Source organism: Gallinula chloropus (assembly GCF_964237585.1).
Source record: "Gallinula chloropus genome assembly, chromosome: 1".
NCBI classification, from domain to species: domain Eukaryota; kingdom Metazoa; phylum Chordata; class Aves; order Gruiformes; family Rallidae; genus Gallinula; species Gallinula chloropus.
This window is the reverse complement of record NC_140085.1, coordinates 24,246,338-24,260,933: the sequence shown is the minus strand read 5'-3', so window position 1 is coordinate 24,260,933 and position 14,596 is coordinate 24,246,338. Positions and strand designations below refer to the sequence as shown.

Sequence of the window (14,596 nt, the reverse complement as noted above, 5' to 3'; positions counted from 1 at the left end):
AAACTTGTCATTGAACAACTTTATCTTCCCTAAAAATGGCAATGTCTTAGAAAACTCTTAGCAACACAAAGCTGATTCAAATTTGCTTAGCATCACCTACTGATACATGGAGCAGGTAACTGATTTCCTGAATACTGCATTCAAAATCAATTTAATTAAAGTTAAGCCATACTTTTTTATTTGTCCCAGCATAGTGAAATGGGACATCTCCTTATCACTGAGAAGGAACAAAGAAGTTTTAAAAAACACCTTTCCTCAGTCATTCTTGATAACAGTAGCTGTACTTGTGTTTGGGTCTTACTAGCAGAATAGCTACAGAAGCATAAAATACAGCCAAAACCATAGAAAACCTGTGTGTGAAAGTCATGCTGACCAGCATTCTGCCATGGCTGTACTGCTGCTGTCACTGGAATTAGCTGGTTACTGCTACACCAATTGCAGCCAGTCACAGAGCAAACACAAACTTGCTAATAGCTTCCTTCCTAGATATGCCTGGTATCAATGTCCTGTGCCACAGCTCATCTTGCCACTATGGAACTCTACAGCTAATCAGTTCTGCTCATCAGCTTGGGTCCTACAAGATGGTTTGTATGTGTTTGTGGTATACATACATATCCAGGAAACCATGGTTCATAATGACTGGCCTTTTAAAAATCTGGAGACATCCTGAAGTTGGGGTATGTTATCCTCTCGGTAGCCACAGTATTTCTCCAGCTGGTGGAAAGCATCCAGGTACTGTGTACAGGCATGAGTAGGGAAAAGGCTGCTCAGCTTCCTGTAGACTTCTCCCCTGAAAAACATAAGCCATATAGCATGACCCATCTCAATAAAGCAGTACTTCTCTGCCCTATCTACAGATCCACAGAGAGGCATGAACCCCCAGCATAGCCCTCTGGTCATCTCCATGTCTTTCTTGTACTGGGGATGACTGAGCTTGATGCAGTACTCCAGGTGGGGTCTCATGAGTAGAGGGCCAGAATCACCTCAACTGGTCATGCTGGTTTTGATGCATCCCAGGATACCACTGGCTTTCTGGGCTACAAGAGTGCATTGCTGGCTCATGTTGAGCTTCTCATCTATCAACACCCCCAAGTCCTCCTCAGAGCTGCTCTCAATCCATTCTCTGCCCAGCCTACATTTATGTTTGGGATTGCTCAACCCATGTGTGGGACTTTGCACTTGGCCTTGTTGAACTTAATGAAGTTGTCCCAGGCCCACCTCTCAAGCCTGTCAAGGTCTCTGGATGGCATCCCTTCCCTACAGTGTGTCAACCGCAGCACACAGCTTGGTCTTGTCAGCAAACTTGCTGAGGATCCTACTGTCCATGTTGCTGATGCTAAATGGCACTGAAATGCCTCCACTTGGACATCAAGCTGTTCACCACAAGTCTTTGAGTGTGACCATCCAACCACTTCCTTATCCACTGAGTGGTCCATCTGTCAAATGCATACATCTCCAATTTAAAGACAAGGATGTCGTGTGGGACAGGTGGTCTCCTGCTGACCCCATGATCTTTCTGCCATTTCTGGGTATCTACTGCTGGCACTGGCAGTGAACTAGTAGGAATGAGATGGATTGAGATCCCCCTCTCACAGAAACTTCAGTTTAAAGACTTCTTCAACCAGCTTGGCAAGCCTACGAGCAAAGATGCTCTTCCCCTTCTCTGAAGGTAGATGCTGTTCATAAAATCTGTTTTATTCCTTCCTACACCTTCTTTTAATGTAGCAGGGCTCTAGTCCTGCTTCAGATGGTTGGGGTTTTTTTTTTAGGTATAAGGATCTGGAGGTTCCAAAGAAATCCCAGCGAGAAAGCTGAGGTGGTGTCCCTCTCTGTATTGCACAGTTTAAGGTTGGAACATTCCTTCCCACGTATTCTATGTGAGGGTGAAACTTGAAAAGCTGGCCCCTCCATCTCCTTGCTGAAGCCTGGTCTATATTTGACGTCTTACAAACCTCATCCTAAAACCTAAAAAAGCACATTTTCTGATACTGAGGAGTAACATCTGGACCAGCAAAGAGGTTCATACTTTTGCAGTTCAAAATGCCTGGCATGGGCTGTGTATTTGAAAGACATGCCAACTTCTTGAAGCATTTAGCCTATTATACAAAAAGAGACCAGCTGAAGAAAAGCATATATAACCAGATTTGGGCACAGGATTCAAGCTTCCCCCAAATTTGGTGGTGCTTGGATTTAGAGCTGTGGTTTGGAATATATTTAGCTGTTATAAAATAAACAAGTAGTAATAGGATGGCAAAAAACCTTATAGAAATGGTTATTTTTGTTCAGACATGGCCCTAGGGTGTTAACAATTTTATAAACGTTGTTTTATGAAAATTGAGATCATTCTTGGAAATGCTGGCTACGGAAAATGACCTTTTGTTGTTTTTGTATTGTATTTTTTTTTGTGATGCTATTGTTGCTATGGAGGTGATAGCCAGTCCCTGGTAATGGCTTTTTTCACTTGTACGAATGTCTTACACAGTGTGGGAGTAAAGAACCAGAATGAAGGGGGGAGGAGGAAAACCTTAGGAGGAAAAAAGAATTAAAATAGCAGAGAGAAACAGTGGCTGCTGTCACTATTGCAAAAGCCGCAGGAGACTGGGCCATTTCCATGGAAGAATTAGGAAAAAATGAGGACTAGAGTTCAGATGTTGCCCTGGTTCTATCTCCAGAGAATACTACTGACTTCAGAGGGATTGCATAGGATCTGAACCAGTACATAGTTCATCCCCAGACCAGAGTCTAGAGAGGGCAGGCTTGTTTACACTTCTGCATATATGGTCTCTTTTACCAAAGCGTCGTTCTACTGTGCAGCCAAACATCAACAACCACAGAAACAGAGGCAGTCTCAGAGGCTGGTGATGAATTGTCCAAAGCTCAGTGTCCCTCCTCTCTAAGTACCTTTAAGGCTATTATCTTAGTTCACTCCAAAGTCAGAGTAGCAGGTATTTCCAGACAACAGTTTAGCTTGCCCTAATGTAGTGTAACACCTCACAGCACGGAGGTGCTATCACTCAAAGAACCACTAAGCTGCTACTTGATGGTACTTCAGTGCAGAGATGGAAAGAGAAACTGCTGAAAGTGCAGTCTATGAAATACTCTGGAAAAAGCCCTCGTAACAAAGATTGGAGCCAGCCATGTGAATGACTTTAGAGGCAAGGAGTTTATGTCCTTAAACGTTTAGAAAAAAGTGGCACTATTCAGCTTTATTATTAAGGTATGACAGGTGCATCCCCATAATTTTATCCTATATTCTCCCTTTTTGTTCCATAGATTTTACTCATAGGACACCTTTTATGACCACTTAGTTTCCCGGCCTTCCAAGAAGCCTGCTTGAAAACAGACACTCAGATCATCAGTACCCTGAAAGTCATATTTCTTCACTTGATTAATTTTCATTTTTATAACCATGTTGCTACAAACCGAAGGTATCCAACAGCTCTTCAGAGTGAACACCAAGGGAATTTTTTCTGTGCTATAAATTTCCCATTCAATTGCACTGTGCTCAATTAAGTTGTGCTGTAATGCTGCTGACCTCAGGGCACAGCCCCAGGGGGGCTGTGATAACGATTGGGAAGTCTAATTTTGGAAACAGCTTTACATAACAAGACAACCTGGGTTGCTGGGGCTGGCTGTTTGGGGAAATGGGCAGATACTCCTTTAAAGGTCTTTTCTGTTACCACAGTGGGACTAATTCTAGGTGGAGAAGGGCTGGAATGACGGAGATTGGCAACAAAAGGGAAAAAAACAGGAAAGAACACAAAATTAAATTTTCTTAAATATGACATTCCCACACACCACCCCATGCCAAGATTGTTGGCTGGTGGTAGAAATCACGAGCATGACATCGACCATCAATCTTTGACAATTGAAAGATGCTATAAAAACCTATTTGAGCTTAATAAAAATGTGACTGCCTGGATAAGTTTGATGCAAGCCTTCTATGTGACTCTGGTCAACACCCTCAAGCTTTCTATGGCGCATTAGATTTTATTTAAAATAAAATAATCACAGCAGGCCCTGTGGTTGAGATTCTGGCATTAGATGCCTAGTGTATGGATTTAATTCCTGGCATTGACATAAATATTGTGTATAATTTTGGTCAAATCACTTAAGCTCGAGCTTTTTCAGTTCCACAGTTATACAATATAGTCATCATTCTTCCTCTTTCTCACCTTTACATTGTCTTTCCATTTAAATTGTAAACTTTTCTGATTAATGACTCCCTCTTATTATGTGCATACATGGCACCTTACACAATACTAGGGCTCTGCTTTTCACTGGGACATATGGATATATTTATGTTGGTATTCTCATACATATGTGTAATTATTGCTGCTTAATGAGATTTGTTATAGTGGGAAAAAGTGGAAAGACAGGTATATGAAATAAGAACTCTGCTTTCTTTCAAATCTGTCATGCTTACCTAGTCTACAAACATACTTTGAATGGAATTAAATTTAGTTTGTTTGTTTGTTTGTTTGGATTTTTTGTTGGTTTGGGGGTTTTTTTGAGTGGCAAATCTTCAATAGAAACAAAGCCTCAGTGAATAAATGCTGCACCCGTGTAAAAGTAAATTGCTATCATTTCATATGACATCAAAGGAATTTTGCGATGTAAATAATGTATCTTGGAAGAGCACTCCAAAATTTCATTTACCTTCAGTTTGAGAGAATGATACCTATTCATGTCAACAGCAATGAATACTTGCAGGAGAACAAGCAAGGCTGGTCTGTCCTATGAACATTGGATTAGCAACATCCTATGAGGGAACTTCCATCCTGTGGTTTGGCATTTTCTTCTGGTAACAGACTTGGAAAGGTAATATTTCTGACACCACCATAGCTATGGTTAGTTACAGGTCACTTAGAAGTTATACTGTGGGCTCAGGGTATGGTCTGGATTCAGATATCCTGATGGGATTTTCAAGCAGGGAGATGGTCAGGGAAATGTGGATTTTTTTAGAAAGTGAATATTCAAGACCTGCCCTTTGCTTTCTGCAAAGCAAACAACTGAAAGGTGACACTCAACCAAGAAGTACAATTTGAGCTGGATAAATACGGTTTTAAAATGATATAGTTGTCTCATGCTGCCAGTCTTTCCTGACACTGCAGTGGAATGGCCCAGGAGTCAGAGTACAAGGTGTAAACTCACCAAGTTGAAGTCTCCTGCGCTGTGTACTCAATGCAAGGCAGAGGGTCTCCTCTGAAATGAAGAGGAAATAATGCATGTGTCAAAAGCAGGCTTCAAGTTCAGTTTCCAAGTATTAGTTTCTCAGCATGCACCATGAATATTTGCTGTAATGAAGATAGAAACAGCAAGATAATACATAAACAAATGCTTTGCCTTGGTAGGCTCTAATGTGTGCATTTTCCTCCTCTGTTCCAGTGTGGGGGGAAACAAAGGGATATGGTAAGAAAGAGAGTGTTCTGCTTTACAGAAGGAAAAAAGAGGTCTTCAGACTTACCCTTACCTCCACTGAATGTAAGCTAGCAAGCAAAATATAGTGTGTGCCTGGAGGGTCCATCCCTGGAGAATGTGATCAGAACAGTACCATCACAGAGTCCTCATCAGCAGAGAGCTGCCCAGGCATACACTGCGTGGTTATCACTAACTTCTCTGATGGGCAGTCTTCTCTTCCTCACTGTTGCTTCTTTGGTGGCACTGAGTCAGTTCACTCTATGCTTTTGTGCTGTGCTAGCTGTGATACATGGAGGTGATGAGAAAACTGTACTAAAACCATGGGAGGTTTCATGATTTCTTGAACACCATGAAGCTCATAATCCACAATCAGTTTACCTATACATCTGACCGACTCTGACAGACAGCAGGATGATTCTAGTGAAGTTTTACACAAAAAAAGCAGAATCATTTTCAATCACCTGCAAGAGACCTGAGAGGTTTTTTTAGGTGCATATGTAACTAATGTCATGGCTAGGAATGTTTTATCAAGCAAATTAAAAAAATAGTAAATTCCTTTTCTTTGTCAAAACTATGTTCCTAAACATTTCTCCTTATCATTCCTCAAAAAAGACTAGCCTCAGCTCAGGAGCTAGTGCTAAAAGGAACAGCAAAGTTGAAATGAAAGGGTCATGTTGAGAAACCTCCTTTGCTAAGACAAAATACGGCACTGAAGGTGATGTGACTGCAATTCTAAGATTTTTATCTTAAGATATCTTTGCTGTGTTGTAGGAAAAGTCTATTCCAGATGGATGGAAAGAGTAAGTCTCTGGTATTTCTTATACGTGAAGATTTCTGAAAGCAATTTGTGGATCGCTGAAGTACCTCCTCACCAACCTTGTACTTACGCTCTGTAATTAAAGGCGAGGTCAGCAAAGAATGCCCTCCTTTTCTTATAATCCAGGTCAGCATATCCCTGAGTGAGGAAATAATTCGGAAAAAAGTTTACATTAAGAGAGATTTGTGGACATAAATAGATTTGGTAACAGAAGCATCTAGAAAACCTAGACCTCAGAAAGGTTTTTCCTCCAAGGTGATGAATTGTGAACCTTATGAACAGCAAAACGAAGTTTGCAATCAGTTACACCCATGACGTTTTGATGAATATTTAGGGCCTGTGACCAGAAAGGAAAGCAGCAAGGCTTGGTGGGCAGGTTTTGGAGTTGTTGATAAGCACCACGCCACAAACCATTACACTTAGAGTCGAATTTCAATGCAAGTCACGTTATAAAGGAAATTGAAATCATGTGCCATTTCCGCTGGGGAAGAGCTGAATCTGAATCATTTGTTTCCTGCATGAAGGTTGCAATATATGGCTGTGATGAACAGGATAGTACCAAGCCAGAGAAAGTAAACTACAACTGCACAGTACCCTGCACTTTGGGCGAAGAAGGGGTCCTCACCAGCTAGAAATCGTTAGAGCCACCATTCAATATCTAGAAAGTACAGGCTTTCATCTTAACTTGCCCTTGACCATTTATTACCATATTAACATGACAGATTCAGTTCTATCTGTTTAAAGGGGCTTACTTATTAAATACCAGAGTTTTATTTTTGCCCCCTCAGTGTTTACTAGAAGTTGATCTTCAAGCAGTCTTTTCCAGCTATTAAATATTAATAGAGAAGTGGAATCAAATTACTTCGAATTTTACATCATTCATAACAGGAATAAAATCTGAAATCTGGCACAGTGTTACTAATATAACTCATAAAGCAGCGTTGATCAGCATCACTGTGCAAATATTTATTATTCTAAAATATTCAAAATTTACTGGAACCACTTTGCATACTAGAAGCCAAATTTCTCCCTTAGGTTTATTCACATCATTTTCAGTGTAGCAATAATACCAGTAATATTGCAGTTAATGAGCATTGTGTGCCTGAATCTGAGGAAAGAACTGGATCCCAAGAGCATGTTTATTTTTGTCATGTGTAATGGATAATATGTTTATTCAGATGCCACCCTTGCTTGTCAGTAGCTGTAATGAGTCTGTGCAAAACATGTAGAAAAGCCACGTGGCCAGACTAGCACTGATGCTGTGACCTCTTAGTTTTGTCCCTGATGTTCCCAGGGCTCCGTACCCACCCTCTAAGCAGCAGGACCTTCCCTGGGAGACTGCTCCAGCCAGGGTCAGGGTGCCCCAGAGACTGATGTCATAGTGTCGTAGGTTTGCTTTTTGGCCATTAAAGAGACAGTGAAGAACAATGTGAAGCTGCTGAGATAGCACGAATTGCATATTTGGTAGTAAATGTATATGCAAAATACCAGCTGAGTCAACACAAGTGGTATGTTCCTCCAACCTGTCTGGTTTTGGTCCATGCTTAGGAGGACAGCGAATGAGCCCATGTCGTGCTCTGTCCTGCCACAGACAAATGATTTTCAGTGCCTAAACTAATTTGTTTTAAGCTAGTTTAGGTAATTCTGCATTGCACTGCATTCTGATTTATCCCCACTCAGTACTTCGGTACCTCTGCATGATTGGTGCTTTCTCTCATCTTCAGTGTTCATACCTCTTATTTGGAAAAGTAGGAGAGGAACTTAGTCCAATTCAAAGAATTCCCAGTGTGCATTAATTTTTCTCATGTGAAATAGAGACAGAGCTAGCTCAGGAAAAAGACAATTACTTGAGTTGTTTCTATCAGAAACATGTGAGGAAGAACGGAAGATGTCCTGGTTAAGGATACAAATCTCTCCTAGAGCACTATAGTTTGATAAATGAATCTCACAAATAGGAGATAGACATGGAAAGGTTTTTTGTACTACACAGAACTGTGCATAGCTAAAAGCATTAACATAGTGTAAGTTAATAAAAGGGTCTAAACAGAATTCAGACCATTTAGAAAAGAGAATGACAAAATATTGTAGATTCTGGTGCCATCCATTTAAATCTTCCTTGTATTTTTCAGTGTAAACTCTGCTTTTTTTTTTTTTTTTTTTTTTTTTTTTTTTTTTTTTTGCTTTTCATGCATTTCTTCTATGTGCTGTTTGGCAGAACACTTCACAACAATTCTGTGACCTACCTGGTCAATGAGCAAATAGCCCTTTGGAGCTTTGGAGTCCCTTATTTGTCTGTACTTAACTCATATCTCATGTGTACCTAAGATGGAAAACTTGGAAGACAAGCAAGTGTTTGTTGTTCCCAGTACTTTGCTTTACTATTATGATCACTAGAGCAGAACTCTGCAACACATTTTTCCTCTTCCTTCTCATAGTTTCTGATTATGGCAAGGATAAAACTATACACACAAAGCTGCTATGAATATTGCAGATTAGTATCTATAAATAATGCCAAAATCCTGGCTCCAAAGATCTTGTGAAAAGTCAAATGTAAATTAGGATTATTTCACAGAATTTCACAGAATTTTTAGGGGTTGGAAGGGATCTCCAGAGATCATCAAGTCCAATGCCCCCACCAGAGCAGGTACCTCAAATGAAATCACTAGATCTTTTGAGCTTCTCCAGTCACATTTAAATCTCAGTTCAGGTATTGCACCCATTAATCAGTACCGCCATGCATTTCTCAAATTTTCTGTCTAGACAGTTTTTGCAAGCTTAGGAATAGTAGCACTCCCTTCTGAGGGATCTGAGGATCTGGTATCTATTAGCCACTAGCTCTTTGCCATTTGTACTTATTACTATCCTCTGTACACCTGCATTTGAATGATATTCCTGGCACATGCAAGGTTCCAAGTACAGTATGGAATATCTGAAAGGTCAAAACACAGAAAATGCAAAAAGCAGAAAACCTGGGGAACTTGACTGTTTCATGGGCCAGCTAGTACAAGTTGTCCTATTTTTTGGCTGGAATAGAGTTAATTTTCACAGGAATCTAGGGGATCACACAGCCAGGACTGGTGACACAAACTGGCCAAAGGGATATCCCGTACCATATGACATCATGTTCAGTATGTAAGTGGGGCTGGCTGGGGAGGAGGAACCGCTGCTTGGGGACAGGTTGGGCATTGGGTTGGGTGGGCAAATTGCGTTGTCTATCATCCATTCTATATATTCTAAGTACTGTTGTTATTTCCCTCTCCCTTTGCTGTCACAGTAAACTGTCCTTATCCCAACCCCCAAGTTTCACTGTTTCTGTCTGACTCTTCCCCATCCCATCACTGGCAGGAGATGTGAGCAACTAAACAATGAAAAAATGTGGACAAACTTCAAATATATCAGGGAGAAATAATAAACAAGAGTGTTTTTTAAACTAAACAATGAAATGTAAAATCATGCTAAAGAATGTGTTGAATAGAAACTACTTCAGCATGTGTCTGATGTTAATGATATGTATCTTGATGAATCAGGAGCCATAAGCTTTTCTCATTATTTATTTGCTCTATAATATTTAATTCCACTGAAGATCAGCCTTCATTTTTTCTGTCCTTTCGTGAGCATTTCTTCACTCCTGAAGTTTTCCTTACTACGTTTCACTGCAGAGAATATTTTTTTTTAATTAAGTAACAGTGGCATCAGACTTACAGGGTGAGCATGGTCCAAACTGGGATCATAATTTGTGATCAGATGGTGACATTTGTCCAGATCTTTTATTTTTCTGGGGAACCAGGGAACTGGAGAGAAAACAGCAAGAGCTAAATGAAATAAGATCAATTAATTTTTAAAAGACACTGAGAATAAATGTTAGGCAGAAGATTACAAGCTTTCTTTTCATCAATATCGAAGACTATTCATATCTACGTGTCACCATATGGCAGTAGTAGAATTCATTTGCCGACCAAAGTGGCAGACTGAATGAAAAATGATCTGAAACTAATTTGCAAGAATAATCTCTCAGTTTTAAGTAGTAGAGTCAATTTTTAAAAGCAAAATCATTTCCTTTTAGGCCAAATAAAAAGTTGTGTTTGACACAGTACAACAAATTTATTTCCATTTTATTTTTGATTTAAGAAAATATTTTTATCATGTCTAAAATGTAGTCTTAAATCTTCATACCTCTAAAAGTGAAAACAACATTTTAAAGGGAAAACATGACATTTCTAGAAAAACAGGCCAAGAAGGATCTTGACTTCATTTTTTTTCCCTTCTGACTCATTTTTATTTTCTTTCAGCAAAATTATTCTAGCATTAGCTGAATTTCCAGTTTTCTTCTGCTCAAGTAGGGATCTTTTCTGGTGAGTAAATGTGGTCATTTTAATTTAGTGACATCATTTATAACCAACGAATTTCAAAAATGTTTAAAAGAAACCCCAGATTTGATACTGCTTTCTGAATTCAGGCTGATATTGCGATCAGACATAGGGTGTCACAGTTCAGAAAAGATCCATTTGGGGTCACCTTAATCTCATACCCAACAAGACACAGGGTATCTCTGTACTGAATGGCAAATTCTGCTTTAACCCTATTGTATTATATCCAGGCACAGACAGTTCACAAACCTACATGGCTACAAGTAGACACTGATGTTGGGAAATTCCACTTCCTTCAATTATGGCCAATTCTGCAATAAGATGGAAGAAATCCTAGTCTGAAAGATGGCTTTCATCACCCCAGAATTTATTTGCTGAGCCTTTGTCTTCAGCTGTACCAATGGTTCTGCATGCAAGGATGTTTGCTGTCTGTGGCCGTATCTCTTCAAAACTTGTATTTGATCATAAGTACTCCAGTGTGTATCCCCACATACATCTTGCCTATCTCTTAGTGAGTCCTGGGGGAGGGCAGACAGGAGAGGGGAGGAAGGGCCATGGCAGAACCCTTGGCCTGGCCACATAAATGGATGTAGCCAATACAACAGGAATAGTGCTGACAGATGCCAGTTTGAGTGTATCTGTTCCTGCTTCATGGAAGCAGAGACAACCACTGCTTTTCTCAGCTGAGGACCAAATTAATTTGGTTTAAAGCCACTGTAGGCAGGGCACTGTCTCATCACTGACCCTCAGCAAACTGCCTTACCTTTCATTTTTTAAACTCCAAAAATAGAATAAAATGTCCATGCAGGAAAAAAAAGAAACCAACAAAAAAAACCCCTACAAACAGGAGCTGGAGCTTCAGGTGATGGTGGTAGTGAGAATGTATTTACATCTGCCTAGTAAAATAGCTGCTGACCAATAAGCACTTTTATACAAATTAGGTATCTCCTAGTTACCAATATGTGCTCACAGGCTTCTGCAAATCTCACCAGAAAGTGGAGATGCAGCTAGCCTCTTTCAGTAAAATGCATTGCCGCTCTCAGTAAGATTCAGTAAAATGGGCCACTAGCCCATGTTAGACTTAGGAGATGGCTGAGTTGAAAGTCCTCTGACACTTCAGCACCACCAAATTCACCTCAGTAGGACAAAACCCACAAAGAACTTTAAGGCCAAAACCTCCAAATTCCTCATTCATGCTGGTGCCCACACCTAAGGGCATCTAGCATCATTACATCCAAAATAAGCCTGATTAGGTGTATGATTACTGTTCTAAACCACAGGAAAAAGGAAAATTTGAAGAAAATTATGTCCCTAATATTCCTCTGCATAAGCACACTCTCTTTTAACAGTCCCTTGTTTTTATTGTAGATCCAAGTCCCAGCGTACCTGAAACTAACTGCTGCTTCTGAGCACAAACCTCTCAATTCAGAGGAAATCCTAAAGAAATACTTCCCCATCTCCAAAACCCTCTGTGGCTCTCCAGTTTCCTTGATGACAGTGATACCCTTTTGAGATCCCCACAGTCCTGGAGAACAGCTTGGCATGGACTGCCTGTCATCACTAGCCTGAAGCCAAATCACAAGCAACACCCAAAGATGTCAAAACAGGGCTGGATTAGCTTAAAGGGCCCTGGGGATTTCTGACTGATCTTTTCAAGCATGGGAAACCTCATGGCAATTCTTTATTCAAAGAACTCAACCTTAGAGCTGGACCTTCAGTTTTCTGATCTACCAGGGGCACCTCTGGCATCCTCAGGTTTGTATTAAATGTCTCTTAACAACTTGTTGTATTCACCAATGCCCTAACTGCCTGTTAGTGGGGAAAGTAGCAGTCTACCTCTGGCAAACTCACTTTCCATCCCAATGACTGATAGGGGTGGTGACTCAAATACAGCATAGGCAGCGGTGTAGCCACTTGCAGCACTTTTTCAATTGAAACACTGGTCCTAAAGTGCAAACTTTGAAGCTGCACAACCTCCAAACAAGCTTTTCAAGTGCCTAGGAAAATGTCTGATGTTCTGTTACTCCAGATTTGGCAGTGTTTCTGTTCGCTATGAAAATTCCATCCCTGGTTCTTCCAGCCTACTCAGCAAGCTTTCTGCTGACCCTCTTTCCTTAGCTCTTTTCAGTGAAGGAGCGATCTACCTGCCATCTACCTTCTTTTAACAAAACCTACACACTATTCTACAAGCAAATGAGACATTCAGACCCATTGTTATATCATTTCTTTCCCATCAAGTGACTATGTTTGCTTTGGAGCATTCAGTTCTCTGTACGGGTCTCAGCCCACAATCTTCCTGTCATTGAGGAGTTTCCAGTTTCTCAGCTTTTTGATTTGCTGGTCTATCCTTACCACCTCCCTTTGTGCTGGAACAGTTTTCTCACCTCAGTTATAATGGCTTTGATGAAATGTCTCCCTTTCCACATAGATAGGAATGGTCCCAATTCAGGGAAAACAGTCATGCAGTGAAGAAAAAATGAATGCATTCTCACCTGCTTTCCTGACTAATTAAATTACTATTGTGAATCTAATGCTAAAAAGTTACTCCAAATAGAAACAAAGCATCAGTAACAGATATGTTTCTTACCTTTGTCTTCTCTGCTAGTTTTTACATCCTCTGCTACTCTCTTTAAGGAGGTGATAAGAATACTAACATCAGCACTGTGAGCTTCACATTCAACAAAAACGTCAAGATCATCAGCAGAGTTCCTGGGCTTCTTGGCTTGTCTGGTTTCAAAGTGATGGATCTGAGTTTCAAATATCTGCAAGAACCAGATGTTCACCTGATGCAGATTCTCCCAAGACTGAAAATCCAGGTAAGTCTCAATCCACTTCTACAATGTCTTTAAAGGGTGACTAAAAGGGGTCTTAAAAGGAAGTGTGTGTTAAGCAATGAAGCTTAATTATGCCCAGTTTAGAAGGAGCTACATCGTGGGCAGAGCTAAAGATTAAACACTGTAGAGTTAAGAAGAGATAGATGGAGATGAAAGAAGAGATACTGTTGATTGTAGCATTTCATCTATGTAGAAATAACAGATGAGTGGCTGAGTAATTCTTAAAACCTTGGCATAATGAAAGCATATCTATTGATGTATAATAACATAATTGTTAAATAATTGCAAATAATTAAAAATAAGTAACAAATATAATACTTTTCTTTTGAGTTATTCATTTTCACAGATGAGATTGAGCACCTGGTAGGGATACTTCAAGTGCCCAGGATATATAATGCTTGTGTATTTTACATCTCTTGTATTCTTTGTATCTTCTGCCAAATATGCAGAGAAAAATCATTGGCTTCTAACATCCCCATAATCTGAAATGCTGGCCCATTGTTTAGTAGTGACTGGCCACCACAACTGCTAGGAAGAAATAATACATTGGTATCTGCCTAAAAATCCCTTGTATAAAATGATGATTCTTCTGAATGACTTACCAGGTGCTTCCTCCTTCACATTTTCCTTCTTCACCTGGAGAGGCCAGCCAACCTCTCTGAGCAGCCGTAGCAAAAAGGACAATGAGAAAGAGGGAAGGCAAGTAAAGGCATAAGGCAGGGAGCAGGTGAAGCATGAGAAAGGGCAAGATGCAAAGTGGGAGAGATAAAGGACATAGGAACAGAAGAGAGGGCTCAGTGGAGAAAGGGAATGGGGAGGTCTGTACCTCAAAGACTTTGGCTGCCTTAGAGAGCTCAGTCTTCCTCACATTGCCAAGAGTGAGGGTCAGGAAGAGAGTGGTTCTGCTCTCCTCTCTGTTGGAGTCCAGGCTGCCTTGCCTGTTCAATGACTCTTTGCCACACATGTCCTTCTTCTTGCTGGCCTCTTCCTTTTGGCCTGAGATCCCCAATAAGTCAGTCTTCATACAGAGACGGGGAGTTGATTACAATTGCCAGATATTGAGTGAAAACTGGCTGGGGATGTGAGTGCTTCTCCTAGAGAAATGGCCAGGGGATGTGGTGGGACTGAAGTGTGTATATGTGGGCAGTGAGATCAGA

At 40.5% G+C, this 14,596-nt stretch overlaps 1 protein-coding gene across 1 annotated transcript in view; it reads right to left on the bottom strand.

Moving 5' to 3' along the window:
- Window positions 1-14,596, bottom strand: part of LOC311198117 (tyrosine 3-monooxygenase-like) — a gene marked incomplete at both ends in the record, with an annotated part of 31,499 nt that overhangs the window by 16,570 nt on the left and 333 nt on the right. Inside the window, 6 exons of the mRNA XM_084272014.1 lie at window positions 645-790; window positions 5,155-5,205; window positions 6,309-6,376; window positions 9,941-10,029; window positions 13,193-13,367; window positions 14,266-14,457. Coding sequence (XP_084128140.1) covers window positions 645-790; window positions 5,155-5,205; window positions 6,309-6,376; window positions 9,941-10,029; window positions 13,193-13,367; window positions 14,266-14,457 — 721 coding nt within the window. The remainder of the gene's footprint in view (window positions 1-644; window positions 791-5,154; window positions 5,206-6,308; window positions 6,377-9,940; window positions 10,030-13,192; window positions 13,368-14,265; window positions 14,458-14,596) is intronic.